The sequence below is a fragment of the Polyergus mexicanus genome, unplaced genomic scaffold (assembly GCF_030449975.1).
Source record: "Polyergus mexicanus isolate NDT 795.1 unplaced genomic scaffold, iyPolMexi1.0 SCAF_5, whole genome shotgun sequence".
Lineage (NCBI taxonomy): Eukaryota > Metazoa > Arthropoda > Insecta > Hymenoptera > Formicidae > Polyergus > Polyergus mexicanus.
Window position 1 is genome coordinate 4,740,630 of NW_027223325.1, and position 20,250 is coordinate 4,760,879.

At 31.7% G+C, this 20,250-nt stretch overlaps 2 protein-coding genes and 1 long non-coding RNA gene across 8 annotated transcripts; 1 reads left to right on the forward strand and 2 right to left on the reverse strand.

The window, feature by feature from the left end:
• Window positions 1–8,565: 8,565 nt before the first annotated feature.
• Coq5 (ubiquinone biosynthesis protein COQ3, mitochondrial) lies at window positions 8,566–10,362 on the reverse strand. Of its 2 annotated transcripts, XM_070295679.1 has the most exons (6): window positions 10,300–10,352; window positions 10,126–10,220; window positions 9,542–9,954; window positions 9,291–9,379; window positions 9,071–9,194; window positions 8,567–8,848 (listed from the first exon to the last, which is right to left on the reverse strand). In XM_070295679.1, the coding sequence occupies exons 2-6, from the start codon at window positions 10,133–10,135 to the stop codon at window positions 8,759–8,761; spliced, it is 726 nt and encodes a 241-aa protein (XP_070151780.1). In that variant the 5' UTR covers window positions 10,136–10,220; window positions 10,300–10,352; the 3' UTR covers window positions 8,567–8,758. The 2 variants fall into 2 exon arrangements, with proteins under 2 accessions (XP_070151779.1, XP_070151780.1); XM_070295678.1 differs by having other exon boundaries at window positions 8,566–8,848; window positions 10,126–10,362.
• A 426-nt stretch (window positions 10,363–10,788) lies between these two features.
• Hcs (holocarboxylase synthetase-like protein) lies at window positions 10,789–16,149 on the forward strand. Of its 4 annotated transcripts, none has more exons than XM_070296224.1 (16): window positions 10,789–11,193; window positions 11,629–11,866; window positions 12,109–12,233; window positions 12,323–12,493; window positions 12,608–12,761; window positions 12,833–12,904; window positions 12,985–13,107; window positions 13,224–13,464; window positions 13,593–13,919; window positions 14,028–14,382; window positions 14,514–14,702; window positions 14,913–15,042; window positions 15,100–15,260; window positions 15,414–15,528; window positions 15,611–15,824; window positions 15,939–16,149. In XM_070296224.1, the coding sequence occupies exons 2-16, from the start codon at window positions 11,716–11,718 to the stop codon at window positions 16,117–16,119; spliced, it is 2,709 nt and encodes a 902-aa protein (XP_070152325.1). In that variant the 5' UTR covers window positions 10,789–11,193; window positions 11,629–11,715; the 3' UTR covers window positions 16,120–16,149. The 4 variants fall into 4 exon arrangements, with proteins under 4 accessions (XP_070152325.1, XP_070152324.1, XP_070152326.1 ...); XM_070296223.1 differs by having other exon boundaries at window positions 10,789–11,094; XM_070296225.1 differs by having other exon boundaries at window positions 10,792–10,863.
• Window positions 16,150–18,373: 2,224 nt separating this feature from the next.
• On the reverse strand, window positions 18,374–20,178 carry LOC138933174 (uncharacterized). Of its 2 annotated transcripts, none has more exons than XR_011446935.1 (3): window positions 19,669–20,178; window positions 19,353–19,448; window positions 18,374–18,923 (listed from the first exon to the last, which is right to left on the reverse strand). It is a non-coding gene; the product is annotated as an uncharacterized lncRNA (long non-coding RNA). The 2 variants fall into 2 exon arrangements; XR_011446934.1 differs by having other exon boundaries at window positions 19,353–19,451.
• Window positions 20,179–20,250: the final 72 nt, after the last annotated feature.

Below are 20,250 nucleotides of genomic sequence, written 5' to 3' on the forward strand. Positions count from 1 at the left end.
AATAAGCGATATTAAATGTTAGTTGTTGCATGGGAAAATATTGAAATTGTTATAAAGTAATTTAAAAAAAAATTATTATAGTTGTGCGTGTCGTTACATGTACTTAAAAAGCGTCAGCGTTTCGATGCGATCTCGTAGAAAGTGCATTTGGTATACGTTTAACAGATGCTCGGAATCCATGGAACGCTCGATTGGACCAATTTCGTTCGATTATATTATATTATATGTATAAAAATTTAACAGCTACTTGAAATATTTATATAATTTTCATTCACATACTATGGATATGATAAAAAAAATATTATTGCAATACCAATTCACGAAAGATTGATAAGCGAAAAGAGTTGTTGCTAAAAGAGGTTTTATTCTCTTTTATTGTAAAGTTTATAAAAAAATTTACAACAACAAAGCTATCATTATAATCTTTTTTGTTCAACAATTATCAAGAATCGGTCAAGCTTCGAACGAGACTTTCATTGTGCATAGAGATCTACATAAACGTTTATCTCATTTTTTTTTTTTTTTTTGTAAGACACCCCGCGATTGACTAAGTATTTAATTCACGGTAGCCGAATTGTTTTCCGCCACCTGAGGTCGAAACAATGGAATTGGCTACTTCCGCGATCATTCGGAGAGTAGGAAGCGAGCAGTTAAGAGAGAAATTAAAAATTTCGGTTGCCGCGTTCCTCGTGGAAGCGTCTTGCATATGAGAAAGAGGTAAACAGAGAAGGGAAAAAAGAGATCGAATTGATCCGCTTTTATTTCTCATTTCGAAATATCGCCATATGAACAATATGATAAAAATATAGAGTTGAAAAAATTCTTTTTGGGCACGTGCTGATTCTCATTTCGCGATGATACGCGAAGCCTTCGCCCTCGACACGATAAGTAGATCATGAGCGGAACGAGTTCTCCGCTTTCGGACTCATCGTGCGACCATCGGCCGACGAAAAGTTAGCCTTGCTAAATGACGGTATCCTCTCACGCACGTACGAGGTCCCCGGCCTACACATGCGCGTGGATATAGTAGACGAGAAGAGGCTGTGTATATAGTTTCGGAGAGCGATTCAAGAATGACATAATAATGATGCAAGTCTCCGTGCAGGTTCTAGGCAGCTTCGGGTTTCTAGTTCAACGACGATATGTGAATCAGACGGCAAGGAAATGAAAACAAAATTCGAATAAGTTTAATCTTTTTGGATGTTCCGGAACGAATTTATTTTATTCATAAACTTTATATTGGTAATTATTATTAATATGAATTAAATTTACGTGTGTGCTAGCCAGATACATATACATCTTTTAGTTCCAGGTGTAAACAAAAAATGTAAATATATGTATTAATATGAGAAGTTTGATTAATATAAGAATAATTAAAAGGAAAAAAAGATACTAGCTTAAAATAAAGACTGATCGTTAGCGAATCTCTATCTCTACCGTTTTCGTATATATAATCGCGATGACAGATTACGTTAAAGAAAAAAATGTTTCTTTCGTCTAATAGATGTTAGAATGAAAAATTGTAGTACTCTCGACCGGTTGCGTCGCTAAATTATCGTCAACCTTTGTTGCGAAACCGAAAGTCTTCCTTCCGCGCAAAAAAGCTGCTTCTTCCTGAGACGAAGAGAAAAAGAGAGAGAGAGAGAGAGCGTCCATTTGACCCGAATATTTGATGTGTGCATGCGCGCGAAGATGCGTCTTTTCTTTTTTCCTTTCTTTCTTTTTTTCTCGATTCAGGAGGAATCAAAAAACTTTCCCAACGAAGAGAAAAAACAGCGGCGGTGCATCCTTTCCTCCCTTTTTTTTTTCATCGTCTTCTCCCTCTCTCTTCATCTCACGAGAGCACATCTGGCAGATCTAGATCCTCATCGATCGCTCTCGGGATTTTTCGATCGGCAATGGCCATCGAGGACGAGCATGCAAGAAAGAGAAAGAGAATCCCATCGATCACTCCATCCACGCATCGTATGAATTAAGGAGAGAAATCAAATCGTGAAGCATTTATAGAAGATTTACTGCATTTATTTCTTCAACGATACTTTTTCTCCAGTGCATTCCTCGCGACAGGAACGTTGTTTAAATTTCAAAATGTTGATAAATTATAGCTCACTTTCTTCGTATTTTCAAGTACGCTCTTAATCAAGAACTTATCTCTACTCGAGCGCGTTAATTGCTTCTTCTTTTCTCTGATATAGCTGGAAGACTTTCCGAAAGGAATTGTCTATACACCATTAACCAGGTATAGGTATTAGATAGGGTAATATATGATAAACTAATATAGGTATTGGATAGGATAATATATGATAAACCAATATAGGCATTATATAGGATAATGTGTGAAAATCTCTTTTTGAGTCATATGGGAGGATGGGACCCGAGCGGAATCGAACCTGGAATCTTTCGATTACTAGCCTGCGACTCTACGCCCGGCGCCACGCATCGCCCCCATGTTAATTGCTGATAAAGAAACATAAAAGCAAGAAAGAAAAGAGAGGAAGTAGCGTGGACCGCGCTTTGCGGCGTGAGAAAAAGTCTCGCGATAAAAATGATATGGAAAACTATTATCTGAATGGAATCGATCGTAAACTAGCGTAGCATGAAATGTAAACCCAACGTAATTTGCGTCACGTACATTACGGGCAAATTAAACTCCTCCTACGTCACGTTCGTTGCGAATATATATCGTGCAAGAAGCGCTTCTTTTTCCGCGATCGTTACGCAACGCGGTAACATGCACGTAACGTTCAACTTTGTACTACCTACGTATTATACGTTCTTATATCTTAGAATATATAACGATAATGGTAGGATATTTTCATAAATTTCACGGTTCCCGCGAGGCAAACGTTAAGCTTCTCTCGTCGCGCGCTCCCGAGATAGTGAAATCCTTTCGAGATCCACGGATAACCGCGTGACTTGAAAAACGATGCGTTTCAGTCTTGGTAAAGAAAAAGAAAAAGATACATGCGTCTATAACAAATCTGCTGCAAATTATAAATATGACGTAACACACGCGCGAATCCTGGGAAGATCGATAATTTTCTTATCGAAATGTCGACGAGAAAGAATTTTTCTCGCGTCTAAAAAAAGAAAGGGAGAGAGTACGAGAGATATAAATTAATATTGCGCAATATTTATTGCGAGAGACGCGCGTAATCGAGCGATCGTAAGAACTCGTTAGAGCTCGAAGGTAGAACGCGAGATAGGAAAACTCGCTCGATTTCGCGGGCGATGCTACATTGTATCTTCGTTTCAGTATTCGTGTAGTAGAGCATATCGAGCAACGGGGGAGGGGGAGGGGGGGGGGAGATGGCAACGACAAGGGTCGAAACGGTCGAGGGTATGGTCCTACATATGCACGCGAAATATCCCATCTCGCGAGATACAAGTCCCCGAGATGGGCTCCGGATAGCGTGATACTCGACAAATGAGTTGTAATACTACGAATAAACCGTTTCTCGCACGAGAAACGTAACTCGTGACGAAATTTCAGCATAAATGTCTTCTTACGTCAAAAGGTACTTTTGACCCTCGAAGCGTAATTGCGACATATTGTATATATATATATACACATGTGTATGTGTTTGGTTCCCCGGTTCTCTCGGCATTTATATTATTTTTCATTGAAACGCTTCTCTCCGTGATTCCCGAGAAAACAGTCTCTGTCTTCTAATCGACAACTGAGGATCATCTACCTTTCTACCTTCGAGCGCTTTGCCAGCGGTCTCGGGACGTCCGGTCGAATGGCGCGGGATCGGTGAAGCACGAGATACGATTTACCCATTCACTTACGGGGACCTTACGCAGTTTAATTGCGTGCCCCTTCGCTCTTACTCGGTCTACGCGAACGCTTAGTAAGAGCGAGGACACCGAGATTCTTCATTCGTTAGCACTCTCTGCTCCCCCAACACTCTCATCGTATCTTTCGAATTTCATTTGGGGATCCCCGAGGCATGATCTCCTGCGTCTGTAATTACGCGAATATCTCAATTCGAGTGTCTGATTTTTTATTTAAGACTATGAAGAGTGATAAATTATATGAAAAATTTAATTAAGTTATAATATTAGTAATTAAATTAAATTATTATAATAAATTATTTTATAATTATTATAAAATTACAAAAAAAATTTAGATTATATAAGATTAAATTAAATTATAATTTGAATCATATGAGAAGACGATATATATGTATATGACACATGTGTAATCTCTGTAAGCTCTGTAAGACTAAGAAGCACGATGATCACCGATACCGATACGATGTGATTAAGAGATTTGACGTAAAAATCTTCTTCTTTCACACGATCATCTTATCTTTCCTTTTGATCTGGTGTAATATTTTCACGCGGACAATCGTCTTATAATTGCAATGCCACAAAGAGAAGCGTCATATATAGGTAAACGCCAACTGCCAAGCTATCCCTGTCTAACACTTTCTCTCCTTTCCAATACTATTAGCTGTCGAATGTCATAAACACCATGTCGAATCGTTCATTCCTAATGCCAGTGTTAAATAAAATCACCTTAAAATTCATATACGTGAATTTTCACTTAAATCAACAGGTCACACATTGCGTAAAACGCTCTTTGCATCTTCCAGAATCTCTGGAAAATCGTGCGAAAAATTTTTCATTCGTCGCATCAAGCATACATGTACAAAAGAAGAAGAATCCTATACTGACGAATTCCCCGAATAACATTATATATTATTATAGAATTTACTATATCGAAAGGTCTCCGTATCCCGATCGTTCGCTCTCTAAAACTTTTAAACGAACTTTGCGAGTTCGTCGGCGAAACGGAAACACCTTGATTCCGTCCCCTGGGAATCCGCGACTCCGGTGCTCGCCGTGTTACTCTCGATTAATCGGTGCAATCATCGCGTAATTCTCGCATCTGCTGATGTAACCCGGACACGATTCGTCCTTTAATGGGTGAAGTAATTGGCGCACGAAGAGCCGAGTTTTTTACAATATCTATCATCGTACTTACTAATATGCTTCGAATAAAATCTTATCCCTCTTGCTATCTGGTTTTTATAACAGATAGAAGAAAATGTTACATTTCGTATACTTTAGTATTCGTCAGGGTTGGGAAAGTTACTTTATAAAAGTAACTCGTTACCGTTACCGTTATTTTTTCTAAAAAGTAACTCGTTACCGTTACAGTTACTAAAAAGTAACGAGTCGTTACAATTTCCGTTACTTTTTTACAATACAAACTAATAAATTATTTGGCATAAGAAAAACTTTTAAAAAATTGTAAGCAAGATTTCATTCAAGGTTTATTACAAAATAAATGATTAAATTTTATCGAAATTCTTTATTAATTTTTAATAAAATTTGTTGCTCCATAGTATCATCATTTAAATGCCCTCTTTGTGGTGTTAATACAGAGCCACCGATGCTAAACATTCTTTCTACAGATGCACTGCTTGGTAGAGCTGTATTATATTTAATAAAAAGTTTTTTAAGTTTTGGATAGTCGTTTAACATTTCTATATTACAATTATTTGATTTTAAAAACCGTTGCAATTCCTCTTGTTCAGATTCATTTTGCACCGTTTTTTGCTCAAAAGTGAAAAAATCATCGTGATCGTCAGATTTTCCAGCTTTTGAAGAATTTTCAGTTGATCGGATTCCCAATAAATCCTCCAAGTAATTTTCAGCACGTTTTCTTTTTTCTCCGGTTAACCAGTTTAACTTAAATTTTGGATGTAAACATGCTGCTATTATTAATTCTTTTGTTTCAAATATTGTAAGAAATCTAAAATCAAATATAGTAAATTAAGCGACATTGTTTGTTTTATTGAAATTAATACTTTTGAATCAATAGTTTAAAATAAAATAATATTTTTCAATTAAATCCTTATTTAAAATTAAATAACATATGTATTAATCAAATTAATAAGTTATCTTTTATTTAAACCTTGCTGAATAGCTTCAACTAATGAATGGCAATCTATAAGGTCAGATTTATTGAGATTTTCTAATTTTCGTTGCAAGGTACTTAGAACTGGTAGTAAATGAGAGCTCTGCTTTTCCAAAAAGATAAAGCTCTCATTGGATATCGCGCGTCGCGTCATCGCACTGGTCTGTAAGAGCCATAAGTTGATCAATCACATTCAAGCATTTTTACAACATAATAAGAATGCTAATTGGTCGATTTGCTTACGGCTTTACGGTTAAGATAAAAATTTTATCACGCACAATAGCAAGAATAATATCTTAAATAAATCAAAAAATTTGAAAAAAGTAACGATAAAAGTAACTGTTAAATTCGTTACTCGTTATCGAAAAATGTAACGAAGTTATTTTTTCCGTTACAAATAAAATTTGTAACGCCATTACCGTTACAGTTACCGAAAAAAAGTAACTGTAACAGTAACGGCGTTACAAGTAACGCGTTACTTCCCAACCCTGGTATTCGTTATACTTTTAGATAAGTTTAGATGCGCTATAGGAGAGACTTAAAAGTGTTATTTTACATTTTTCCAAAATTTGTTATGATTTAAAGTAAGATTTATTGAGAAAATTATATATATATATAAAATAATATCTTTTCTCGCGCAATCGGTGATTGTATTGTATTATTATAGACTTGTATCAATTTTCAACTCAATCACTAAGATTGAAGTTTTATCTCCTACGAATATATTGTAATATTTAACGCATATGACGCAATTTTCGCTTACTCATCCGAATCTATCTGAAAGCAATGCTTCTCGGAGAGACGATCGTATGCAGGATATCATGAGAAACGGCATGTTGTATAATAATGCAACGTCGATTCCCTCGCTGGCAGATGGATATATAAACCATAGACCGAAGCGATAACGAGGCATTATATACTTTCTAGGAAGTATCCAAGGCGGAAGGGGTACGCGAGATCATCGGGGTCAGGAAAATCGATATATGCAACAAGAAGCTGCATCGCGAGAATAATCTTTGCATCTTCGCTCGATTTCTTCCGCTTTAAGAACTATCTAATTCATCTCACTCGCTAAATTATATCTCCGTTTATAAGAGTTTCAATTACCTTACGATATAAAATATTTTTCTCTTCGAAGATATAATATTATATTAACTACTAATATCGTAGCACTATATATATATATATATATATATACACAATATATGTTGCAAATAATTTATCGAAAGATTCCCAGAGAGAGATACGCTCAAGGAATGTATGTATCTCTAAAAGGGAACGTGAACTGTAAAAATTAAAAAACCGTAAATCTAATTTATCGTGAAAAATATATAATGTATCGCGCGATATTGATCGAAGGGAAATCACTGTAAGCGCCAGTAACATACTCCCGAGAGGCAAGGGAGAGGCGCATCAATAACAGACGAGTAGGAGCTAAAAAGCTGTAGGAGCACGGCCAAGCATCATCGGTACCGAGGTAGATACATAGATAGATAGGAATGTTTCTATAGTCGAAGAAAGTTAAGAATTTTCACCTCCTAGAGAAAGCATACCGCATGACGTATGTAGATATTACGCCACGCAGAATTGTGATTCCCCCTCGCTACGACGGCCTTCGATGCTAGTCGTTGTCGTTGTTGACACGACACGATAGGCTTCCCTCACAGAGTCGTCTCCGTCGACACGTTAAAGCTTCCCTCTTTTGCGTTCTTCGCATCCTCGTACTCTTTTATATCTCGCTATAATTTCCATTTCTTGGAGTTCTCTTATCTCGATACAATTTTATATTTAAAAATTTTCTGCTATCTTATAGAACACAAATTCGGTTGCATCTTTCTCTGAAGAAATTAACCAGTATTTGCTTCTCTTCTTCACTTGTTTGTTCAATCAAAATCAATATATATCAAAATTTCAATATATTGCAAGTTAGTTTGTGTACTCGAGAAAAAAAATGATTGTCATTCGCTTACAAGACAGATTATAACATATAATTTAAAAAAAAAAAATATATATATATATATATATATATATATATATATATATATATATATATTTATTTATTTATAATAGAGGGAAATTCGCAAACGCGCATTACATTCTTATGTAGAATTGATTTGAATGCCAAGAGCTGTAAATCTTGAAAAACGAATCATGTGATTTTGGAGTGACTCGTTTCTTATTTCTTAATTTTCACTCGTACTTCTTTACATCCTCAGGTCCTTGTATTACGAAAGAACGATCCGCGGAAAAAACCTGCGTAGAAATGTAAATCGCGATAGGGGCACCGTTGGTCGCATTACCTCGAGTATCACCTAAGCACCCAAGAGTCGCACGACTCTTACGCAATAGAGCGGGTTGCAAACATAGAGCGATTACGCAGTAAGCAAGCGAATTTCACACTCGGACAGGTGGCAGCCTAAATATACAATAGAGCATAGCAAAATGGGCTTTCAGACAGTAATTTCTGCGACACGCGCAAAGAAATTTACTCAATTGCAAACAATAATTACTGATAAAAGCAAAATTTGAATTATTATATATTGCAATTAAAATGATAAATTAATGCCAAAATTGTGATAAAATAACGATGAGATGCATATATTTATACACATAAATAAATAAATAAATATATATATATATATATATACTCTCTCTTTTTTGTTCCTTATGTAGTGCATATAATTAAATAATTAATAGAAATACAATTTTTTTTTTAAAGAAATAAATAATTTTGATTAAAAATAAAGAAACATGTTATTGCATATTTTATCTATCCTTTGATATAAGTTGTTTTTTTTTTTTAGTTTCATTAACAAACTATCTTATTTATAATTTAAAGCCTGAATGGATAGCTACTATACCGCAAGTTAGATTTTTATAAGTCACATTTCTAAATCCAGCAGTCTCGATCATATCCTAAAAATATAATAAAACATGATAAATATGCAATTAAAACCTAAGATCATATTAACAAATTTTCAGATGTAACGTAATAGAAGCAAATCATAAAATAATTAAAATAAAAAAATTATATTATTACACAATTTTAAAAAATTTCTCGATGCTACAGCATGTTATTAGAGTTCACATGTAATAAGTAAAAATAATAAAATTAAAATAAATATAAACTTTTTTTACTTTGAAATCTTCTTGTTTTGGAAATCTTCTTATGCTTTCTACAAGATATTGATAGGCTTTCCATTGCCCTGTGATCAATTGTCCCATCACAGGTATTATTTGAAAAGAATAATGATCGTATAGCCTAAAATAAATATTTGAGAAAATTTTACTACAGTTTAGTCTATACATATTATTGTTTTGCATGTTATAGTTTTCTATAAATTCAAAACATATATACCATTGTAAAGTTCCACTATTGACATGGCTAAATTCCAGGCATAAAAATCTTCCTCCTGGCTGTAAAACTCTGTATGCCTCAGACAATACCTACAATTTAAATATTCCTTAGAGACTAAAAAATATAAATCTAACTTTACAAGTTCATTAAACGTGACGGCATATATTGTAGCATATAATGAAATAATTACTTTTAATGTACCTTTATGTTATATAAATAATTAATGAGTAAATCCAGTGTATTATAAACACCTTGTCAATATGTGTTACATTCCTTATTCCAAACGCTATAGTATAAGCGGTGAAAGATTCCTCGGGAAAAGAGAGATCTTCTGCATTCTCCTGCTTCCAAGTAATACTGCAATTACTGTCCTGTGACAAACCTAGCCTATTTGCTCGTTCTTTCCCAACGTCTAGCATATATTGATTAATATCGCACACAGTTACACGGCTATGTGTAGCTTGTGGATTTGGTGTATTCTTTAAAAAGTTCATATACCGAAATGTAATGTCGCCTGTGCCACCGGCAGAATCCAAGAGATAGGTACCATGAGTCGGTCCTAATTCTTGTACAAAAATATCTTTCCAAATACGATGGATACCCATACTCATTGCATCATTCATTATGTCGTAATGATTGGCTACATTTTCAAATACACTATACACTGAAAAAAAAAAAAGAATATTTTCCAATTAAATTGTCTACATTTATATAATTTTTAATATAAAACTACGTCTAATAGATTATAAAAATATTTATTTTAATATTTATCAATTTTCCAAAAAAAAAAAAAAAAAAAAGAAGAGAAAACGTTTGTGACGGAACTAATATTTACCTTCATTCATTTTTTCACTTTCCTTGATCGTTTGAAAACCGAAATGTGTCGTCTTCTCATCATTTTCCGAAGATGGATTCGCTGTTCTTGAATAACTGCATTTGGTTACAATAGTTTTTAGATATCTATTTAGCATCCGTCTTTCTGTCATAATATTTAAGCAGAGATTCTTACAGGTTATCATATTATATATGTATACGTGTAGTACGGACGATTTCGAAAAATTCAAAATGATCAGTTGAAAAATATCAAAAATTTCTCGATCACTGTCAACTGTGATAACAGATATCTCATTGGTCATATGCAAGGTTCGTCAGGACGTAGCTAAACGATTGGCTGATACGTGCGGGAAATTTGCAGAACCCCAGAAACTTTGTATCCCCAACTTCGCGTTCTACAAACCTATTGATTGGCTATCAGATAGAGAATTTTTAGAATTTTGCTAGGAATTCTCTATTCAATTCGTCATCAGCCAATCGTTACGTCCGATAAACTTGTAAAACCCGTATCAGACTACGTATTGAAGATTGAGATCGAAGATTCAAAATCGAAATTTGACCAATCAGGACAAAGAAATTTTAGTCCCTTTTGTTCTGATTAGTCACCAATCTTTAATCTTCAATCTTCAATTTTCAATGCATAGATGATGCATCTGATACGGGCGCAAGCAGCTTTTCAGCAAGAAACACGCGTAAACGCAAAATCATATGATCAGCTGTAAAATACAAAAATTTTAAGGTCTTTAAAAATTCTCTATTTAATAAGTGCGTGACATTATGCCTATCTGTGTTTTCTTGCTGAAAAGCTCCCATCATTCTGAGACTATTGTCCTTTATTATGTGGAAATTGGCAAAGTCGGAAAATAACATTCTCACGTAACGACCAATCGATTTTCTGCTTTTCCAAAAATCGCTACGTGATGATAGGCGATAGGCGACTGCTCGTTTTCATCTATTCGCATATTATTGTGTGAGAAAAAAAATATCATCATATAGCTTCAATAGTGTATACTGTTTGATACGGTACCGGTTCATTTTTGTGAATATTAGCGAATATTAGCTAACGCTGGTAATAAAAAACGTTGTTTCACAGTATGCATGTTCATATATAATACGTAAATATTCAAATTCATAATGGGAGCTTTCCAGCAAAATAAAATTGTCTATTATAAAAATATACGATTGATAATATTTTCTCTTTATTTAATATTATATAAATATATATGTGTGCGTGTTGCAATAAATAATACATATTGTTTTAAATTAAAAGAGATTTGTATTTAATGTCATACTTAAATTTAAGTGTCATCCGAATATTTAACTTTAGATATTTACATTTAAAGCAGAGGTCGCGCGTGCTCTTTTCTGTTGTATAAATTTTACGTTCGATAAACATATATATATATATTATTACATAGAGCACAACTCAAGGTAACTGATATTTTTCTATGTTTCTATATTTGTTTGATATGATTATATCTCACCTCAAACGTTTATTTTTCAGAATTTAAAAGAGTGTATGCTGAAAGTATTCCTATATCTCATAAGATCATTAAGATTTTAATAAGAATTATAGGAGATCCTTATAAAAATGCTATTAACAATTGCTTATATGATATACACAACAATGCGAACACGACGGATACCAATATATAAAAAAGATATACGTAAGGCATTTGAGGAATTCCAGAATAACTGTTCCATTATGTTTTATCCATTTGGCCATATTGCTAGTTCCTGTGGTAATTTCAAATATATATTTGCATATATAGTAAATTTTATTATATAATTTGTTAATAATGTTATATTTACTTAATGTGATCTGTAAATATTTTAAATAATACGTTGAAAATTAATAGAGATATGTGTGTATATTGTCAGAAAAAAATTATTTGTCATAATCGTATTTTTGTACTGATACTTATAATTATTAAATAAAAAATATATATTAAATAACTCTAAAACAAATTATAATGATTTCAAGCTACTGCTGAAGAGTGGGCAAAACACACTGTAAGCTCTCACTTATGTAGTAACAAGCATCTTGCTAAAATTCAAATGGCAATAGCATTTGATTCTTTAATAGGAATGTATGGTATATATCCACGAGTATGTATAATACTAGGAAATATTTTTTTATCTATATTTATAAACATGGACGATAATGACAAGAATAATAATTATTATTTTTTTAATAGCAAGAAATTAATATATCAAACTGGCTGAAATGTAAGCGAGGAACTTCATTCTTTCCCTTGTTTAAAAGTGAGGGCTATCAGATTTCAAGGAAATCTGATGACTGTATATACTTTCTGATTGAAACTGATCTTAATACTTATGACATGGAAAGCTCAGAATGCTGTATAAAAGTATAATGTCCAATTTTTATTAATTTTTTTTATTGTACACGCTATGTACAATTATGTAAAAAAATAACTATGTCTGAATAATCGTATTTATCATGCATACTTATTATCTTACAGATTGAAGATTATGGTCAAATCAAGGCATGGTCAGTAAATCAAAATTTAAATTTGCTTCTAGAAACAGATATCGATCATATTACAAGCTTTGCGTCTATGTTTATACATGGACGATATTATATTAACAATTGTTTATTTATAAAACGTATACAATGTATGTATCATCATTGTATTTCAAAATGTGGCATATTTCAACTATTTTATTCTTTTGCTTTATCTTTTCAGCTGTTATAGTAAAAGGAAAACCGTGCATTTATGAGCATTATATACAATTTGCTGATCCACCACGAAATAAAGGCAAGTAATATTAATGTGCTTTTATAATTGTTACAACACATTTCTTTACAATAGTTATTATTAATATATTTTTTATTCAGAAACTGTTATTGCATTTAGCAATGCAGCTCAGAAAGCTGTGTTACAGCAGAAAGCTATACCAATTGATAAATTTCCTGGTGTGTTTGTACATCCCCAAAAAGATCCAGACATTATCGAAGAAGGTAATGATAATTTAATGTGCAGTGTAAACAATTTTTCTGGATATATATACAAAATATCTTTTTTATATAATTTTTATTCTTATAAAATATTAAAACAATCAATATAATTTTTCTAGAATTGGCTCGAGAAGTTGAAATTCAACAAAAAATCGAACAAATATTGTCGTTCTCAATAACTCCAGTTAATACAACTTACATGCAAATTGCATCACCAAAGAAAGAAGACCCTCTTGAAGTTTATAGCGAAAAAGAAGACAATATTGTAATTAAACCTCCAAATGTACTTGTTTATACAGATACTATACGTGGAGGCGAAAATGTAAAAGCTATATTAAGTAAAATATTAGATCCAGAGAGGTATGTTAAGTTAGATTTCACAATATATATGTATGTGTAATCAGCCATAATAAGCTTGAGCAACTTATTTTTCGAGTTAGGCATCTTTGTTTCAAGAATTATTAGCTATAAATATTTTTTCTTTTTAGATATATTATTTATTACTTAACAATATTAGACGCTCCTGAGAAGACTTGGATAGACCAGGTTGGTTTGGTTGTTATTTGTGGTAATGTTGTGAGGGGCATTACTGACCGGTTTATAGAATATATTACACGCGGTGGTAAAGTTCTAGCATTATGCTCCAATATGCTACGTATTTTGCTGCCATCATTCAGGACTGCAGAAATGCGTGATAATGAACTTGTTTATTTTTCGTATGGAAAATGGAAACATGTACGTATGATGCATGATATTTTTTGTTATCAAGCATCTCCCAAGCGAAATCGTTTTTCTGAAGATCATGAAGATGCAAGGTAGAATAATATATATAATTTTTTTTGTACTTTAATGAATAGTACAATTGTAATAATATATAAATAGACAAAAATATCATATATTAAATTAATATATTATTTTTATAGGATACTTTTACCAAAAGTCCCTCAGTCGACTAGTGTTATAGATGATGATGGAAATTCACATTTGTTTGATGTGAAAATACTGGGTGAAGAGGAAACATGGCAAACTCCAAGTATATTAGTCGCAACCCTAGCCAGCAGTGGAGGTAAAATAGTATTTTCCCAGATTCATTTGGAGGCAGATCCGGCAGAATATGAAGACAAAGAGGATTTATTTGAAGCACTCAAAGAGAGCAATGCTGTACGTTTGGAAATAATTAGTGATCTGTTGAGTACGCACTTAGAAATGGAGATAAATCGTGGTACTGAAATGCCCATAATATATACTCCAGGTTATCTTCTAAGCCAAACTGAAAATGTGAGTAAACTTGATAATAAACGGTTTTTGTAGTAATAATAATCTTTATTAAACATCAACATTACACAATTAACAATTTAAAGTTACGATTTATCATAAACTTATAAAGAATGTTATTGTTGTATTTGTAGTTGAAGACAGAGCTGCTTGAAAAGCTGGAGAGGCTCCGGACAGAGGATAACACATTACAAATGCCAGATTTAAAGATGCAGTTTTACACAAGTGAAGAAATACCAGAAACTGCATCAGAGGATTTCTTGCCTATTATAATGAATAATAAAATTCATCCGATTAATTTCTCACCCGTGTATTACTATGAGGTAATTTTTTTTTTCAATACTGGAAACTGGAAACAATTAATGCTAATTTTTCTATATCTTAATAATAATTGTACACATTTAAAAAAAATCCCTTTCATGCATTTTTATGATTATACTATTTGTAGCATATAATTAAATGAATTTAAGAAAAGGAGATTTTTCGGTTTTTGCACTTCAGATTAAATTTTATGAAAAACTTTATTTCTCCAGATGCTCCAGACAAAAAAATTAGGTCAATTAGTAATATACTCAGATATCTTAACATCCTCTATGGATGTGATGCAAGACCGTATGGTACATGGATTGGCAGTTATTCCACGACAACAAACACAAGGACGAGGTATTTCATTTTTCACTTGTATGCAAACGGAAAAATTATAACGAGAATTATTTTTAGGGCGAACTGGCAATATATGGCTTAGTCCGATTGGTTGTGCTATGTTTACTTTACAAGTTCACATTCCTATAAAGTCGATTCTCGGTAAGCAAATACCGATTCTACAGCATATTGTCGCTGTAGCAATGGTATCGGCTGTAAGATCTATTCCAGAATACAAGGTATCTTTTTTTCATTTTTTTTTTTTCATTTTGCTATGTGATTTTAATTTACGACCATCATAGATTTTTGTGTACATTATTTTAAAATACTTGAAAAATATTGAAATTATTACTATATAATAACTATTGATGCAATTAATTCATATATTTCAGAACATTAATCTAAGAATAAAATGGCCTAACGACATATATGTCGGTAAATCGACTAAGATTGGTGGCTTGATAGTGCATACACGTATGGATGGATCAAATTATGTTTGCAATATTGGTATATAATCTCATAATACAAATGTAAATTTTAATATAATAATTTTTTTTATTTAAAACAAACATAAAAATATGTATCTCAGGTGCAGGTATAAATCTCTTCAATAGCAAGCCTACAACATGTATTAATGAAGTGATTTCACTATATAATCAAAAATATAAGACAAATTTGGGAATGCTCGCTTATGAAAGATACTTGGCACTTGTATTCAATAAATTGGAAATTCTGTTAGATAATGTAGAAAGTGACAACATACAATTTTTCTACGATCTTTATTACAAATATTGGTTGCATAAGTAAGTAATTTTGGATTTAATTTATTCCTATATTAAAAAATATTATATTCCTATAATATTTTATTCCTATATAATAATATTCTTATAATATTTATATTTTATATATCTTTGTAGAAATGCGAGTGTTAATGTAGTAGAACCAAATGGAAACTACCAGAAAGCTACAATAATAGATATTGATCATCTTGGATTTTTGAGAGTCCATGTATGCATAGGTGGAATTAATGTAAATATGACTGTACAACCAGATAGAAACAGTTTTGATCTTCTCAAGGGGCTAATAATACCGATATAAAGAATATTTATTATATGTATGTTTCAGTATATATATATATATATATGTATGTATGTATGGTGTGTGTGTGCGCGCGCGCGCGTGTGTTCTATATATACACTCCATTATATATATACAATATATATAGTGTTTATATTCTGAGATATATATACATATATGTATTTATGTTTATAAAATGTTCGAATAATTTATATATGTATATATGAGCGCATGTATATATGTATGCATAAATATATATATATATACACATACACATATATTTGTGCATACATATAATTGTTTGTTGCGTTGTCAATAAATATTTATATAATTATTTTATGTTATGATTTAGAAACAATTATTTCAAATCATGACATAAAACTTATCTTTTTTTTTTCTTTTGAAAAAAATATTTTTTTACATTTAGTATTTTAAGTGATTTTACATGTGAAGTTAATCAATTGTGTTTAATAAGAAAACATTTGTAATATTTTAATTTAGTTAAATTTCTAATTTGTATTAAATTAATATAATTATATACAGGGTGTTCGGTAAAAATTATGCCAACGCTCGTGAGCGGATAGAGCACAGTAAACTGAACAGAAAAGTCCTTTACCATTTTGCGATTTTCGTAATAATTATTGAGAAATTAATTAAAAAAGATCGATCAATTCGCGTGAGTATATAACGGAAAACAAAAAAGGTATAACGGGGGTCGGAGTAACGAGACGGCTTTCTGCTGTATAGACAGGCGCTGATTAGCTAACTTTAATATCATATAACAACGAAAAGCAAGCTCACACACAGATCAAAAAATGGTTCAGAATTTTTCGATTTGGATTATTGTTTTGTATCTGATAGTATTGTCCATATGCGTTTGTTTAGTTACATCCTGTATATATACTGGGTGGCCCATTTTAATCCATCCAGTCGAATATCTCAAAAACCAAGCCCGGAAGAGAAAAATGTTTCAAACAAAAGTTGTGTGGCTTCAAGGGGGCCATAAGATGGTGACAATGATTTGACCTTGGAAAATCATTTGAAGGTCATGTGAAGGTCAACTTTAAAATCTTGAATGGAAACCCCAATTTTTTATTTAGTATTCTTATAGCTGACATCGAGAGCTTTCCAAAACACTATAATAAAGTATTTTTTTATTAAGTACTTTTTGAGTTATTTTATATTTTAATGACATATTTTGATATAAAAAATTAAATATCTCGTAAAATATTTAGTTTTTGATAATCTTACCGTAATACTTCTATGTACAGAATAATGAGACAAATCAATTAGTATAAAAAAAAAAATTGTTTTTAAGAAAATTATTTACAATGTATTTTTTTAAACAATTATTTGTTTTTTCTTTGGCACTAATTAATTTGTCTTATTATTCTGTACATAGAAGTATTACGGTAAAATGATCGAAAACTGAATATTTTACGAAATATTTTATTTTTTATATTAAAATATGTCAGATTAAAATATAAAATAACTCAAAAAGTACTTAATGAAAAAATACTTTATTATAGTGTTTTGGAAAGCTCTCGATGTCAGCTACAAGAATACTAAATAAAAAATGGGGGTTTCCATTTAAAATTTTAAAGTTGACCTTCACATGACCTTCAAATGATTTTCCAAAGTCAAATCATTGTCACCATCTTATGGCCCCCTTGAAGCCACACAACTTTTGTTTGAAACATTTTTCTCTTCCGGGCTTGGTTTTTGAGATATTCGACTGGATGGATTAAAATGGGCCACCCAATATATATATATATATATATATGTATATATTATATGTGCTTCCAAATAAATTAAATATATATAAGATGATTACGATTTGTAATAATATATATAGTGTATGTCATCTATAGTTTACGTCACGTACACTATAGATTTTCAGTACTGATACTGAATATCGGAACGCACGCAAAATTTGCACTTACCTCTTCTTGAAATTGGTACTTTTTTGTATTAGGTTTTGCATGTTTTTTTTTTAAACGATGACCGTTTATATATTTTCTCATTATTCAAAATAATTTCATCTGAAAGCTCGCATTTTTGCTGGTCTAAATTTTCTTTTTTCTCGGTATTTTGTTAAATTGCAAACTTAATTTTCTTTATTTTTATGTTATTCTACTTTTAGTTGTAAAGATTAATCAGATCAATCTAAACAAATATATACATACAAATATATTTTTCAAACATATATCTTTTATTAAATAAAACTCATTAAAATATCTATTTTTTATATTTACATAAATATACAAACTTTCAACTTTTTCAGATATTTATAATATATTTTTAATCTATACAAGATAGAAAATCGTATAACATAACACGTTATATAACATATATCATATAAGTTAAGAAAACAATATTCTAGCGTTCATGAGGGACGAGTGTCCGTCGCCAATTATTGCGAAGCTTGCGACTTTCTGCGCCGATATCTGCGTTATATTTCTTAATCCTAAGTATTTGAGAGATTGGCATTTCAGTACATAGTCCAGGCTGAGTTCGCTTAAAAATCGGCAATTGGTCACATTTAAAGAGATGAGGATCGTGTTGGTGGCCGCGGACGACGATGTGAACTGTGCCACACCTGTGTCAGTCATCCTCGAAAACAAATTTAGTATTGTCTCAATACAGAAGAGATGCTGGGCTATATTAGCGAAGCGTGACATTGGATATGCTGCAGCCATAGAAGGACAAGCTTCGCAGATACTTTAGAAGCGATATCTTATCCATCTATCTTATTTTATCTATCAGGCCTGGGTTGGAATTACTCCGAGGGCTGATAATCTTTCCGAGATTTAAATCGTTTAATCCTGAAACAGATACAATTTTTCTTGTTAATTTTATTTATTTGTGTAGCATGGACAGAAAATTATGTATATATTTGTAGCTTTCCATATTAAGCAATTTATTGTGCATAGATCTGTACATACAAACTATTTTATTATCCAAATCTTTAGTCTCTTTTATTTGACTTTTTTGTTATTTTTAGTCATTTTATAATTTTGAAACTGCAGTTCTTTCAGTAATATCATGCACTAAAATAGATCCATGACCATCTTAATAATAAATAAGAGTAAATGTATAGAACTGTCTTGTCCAGTGTTGTTCTAAAAAATTATTTGTTATTGATGTATTAAGTTACAAGCATAAATGTTTAGACCATGTTTAATATTATCCAAATTGACTTATAAATTCTTAATAATTTTAAATTTCTTATAAATCTTGTCTTTTTTACTTACAGAAAATTCTTCATGCATTTCTTTCTTAAGCCTTTTTTCATCAGTTCTATCTTTTGGGCTGATGAGTTTACAGATGGTTTATTTGTATTGTCTTAACTACTTTGTAAAAAAATATCTTTTATTCACTTATCTATTTATTTAATCTAATATATTTATTTATCTATTTATTCATTATTTTTTCATAAGCATAAGAAAATTGATTGGTCCATTTCCTCATGCATAAGGAAATTGACCAATCAAATTCCTTATGCTTATGAAAAAATAATGAATAAATAGATAGATTACTGTTTAAGTTTTTTTACTGGTTATAGATTACTGTTTAAGTTTTTTTATGTGCCACGGCCCTTAATGGTCACGAAAAATGTTCCGTATATGTGGCCAGGTTTACCAAATGGAATAACTTGGACCAATTTCTCGCCATCTTGAATATTCGTACATATATAGAGCTCCGTAAAGTTCTTCTCTAATTTAACGCAGAATTTAATGTTGGCGCATTGTCAAGCATTTCCTTCCATTACACCGATTTTTAAACAAAATTTTGTAATACACTTCGCATGACTATGGCTATGGTCGGGAAAACGTTACAAATGCTTCGAAGCGTTTGATTGACCACTCAGGACAAAAAGAGTAAATATTTCTTTGTTCTGATTAGTTAATGCAATATTTCGAAGCATCTCTAGCGTCTTCTCGATCGCAGCCTATATCTCATTAACTATTGAACCAAATAATTTAAAACTTGCATCATATGTTGAGTATTGAGTTGTGAATAACCTTCTAAAATAGCATCACAAATGGATCAAACGTTCAGAAATGCGAAGCGAGTCACAAAACTTAATTGTTCGATAGCAAATGTCACAGGATGTGGCAACAATTATATAAAATAAAATTCTATATAACG

Excerpts from the sequence above, each read along its gene's own strand:
- Hcs (XM_070296224.1), top strand. The coding sequence starts at position 11,716 with ATGCTATTAACAATTGCTTATATGATATACACAACAATGCGAACACGA. Across the intron at positions 12,762-12,832 it reads ATTTATAAAACGTATACAAT|CTGTTATAGTAAAAGGAAAA; the intron begins GTATGTATCATC and ends TTATCTTTTCAG. Across the intron at positions 13,108-13,223 it reads TCCAGACATTATCGAAGAAG|AATTGGCTCGAGAAGTTGAA; the intron begins GTAATGATAATT and ends TAATTTTTCTAG.
- Coq5 (XM_070295678.1), bottom strand. The coding sequence starts at position 10,309 with ATGATAACCTGTAAGAATCTCTGCTTAAATATTATGACAGAAAGACGG. Across the intron at positions 9,955-10,125 it reads AAGTGAAAAAATGAATGAAG|TGTATAGTGTATTTGAAAAT; the intron begins GTAAATATTAGT and ends TTTTTTTTTCAG. Across the intron at positions 9,195-9,290 it reads AATAGTGGAACTTTACAATG|GCTATACGATCATTATTCTT; the intron begins GTATATATGTTT and ends TATTTATTTTAG.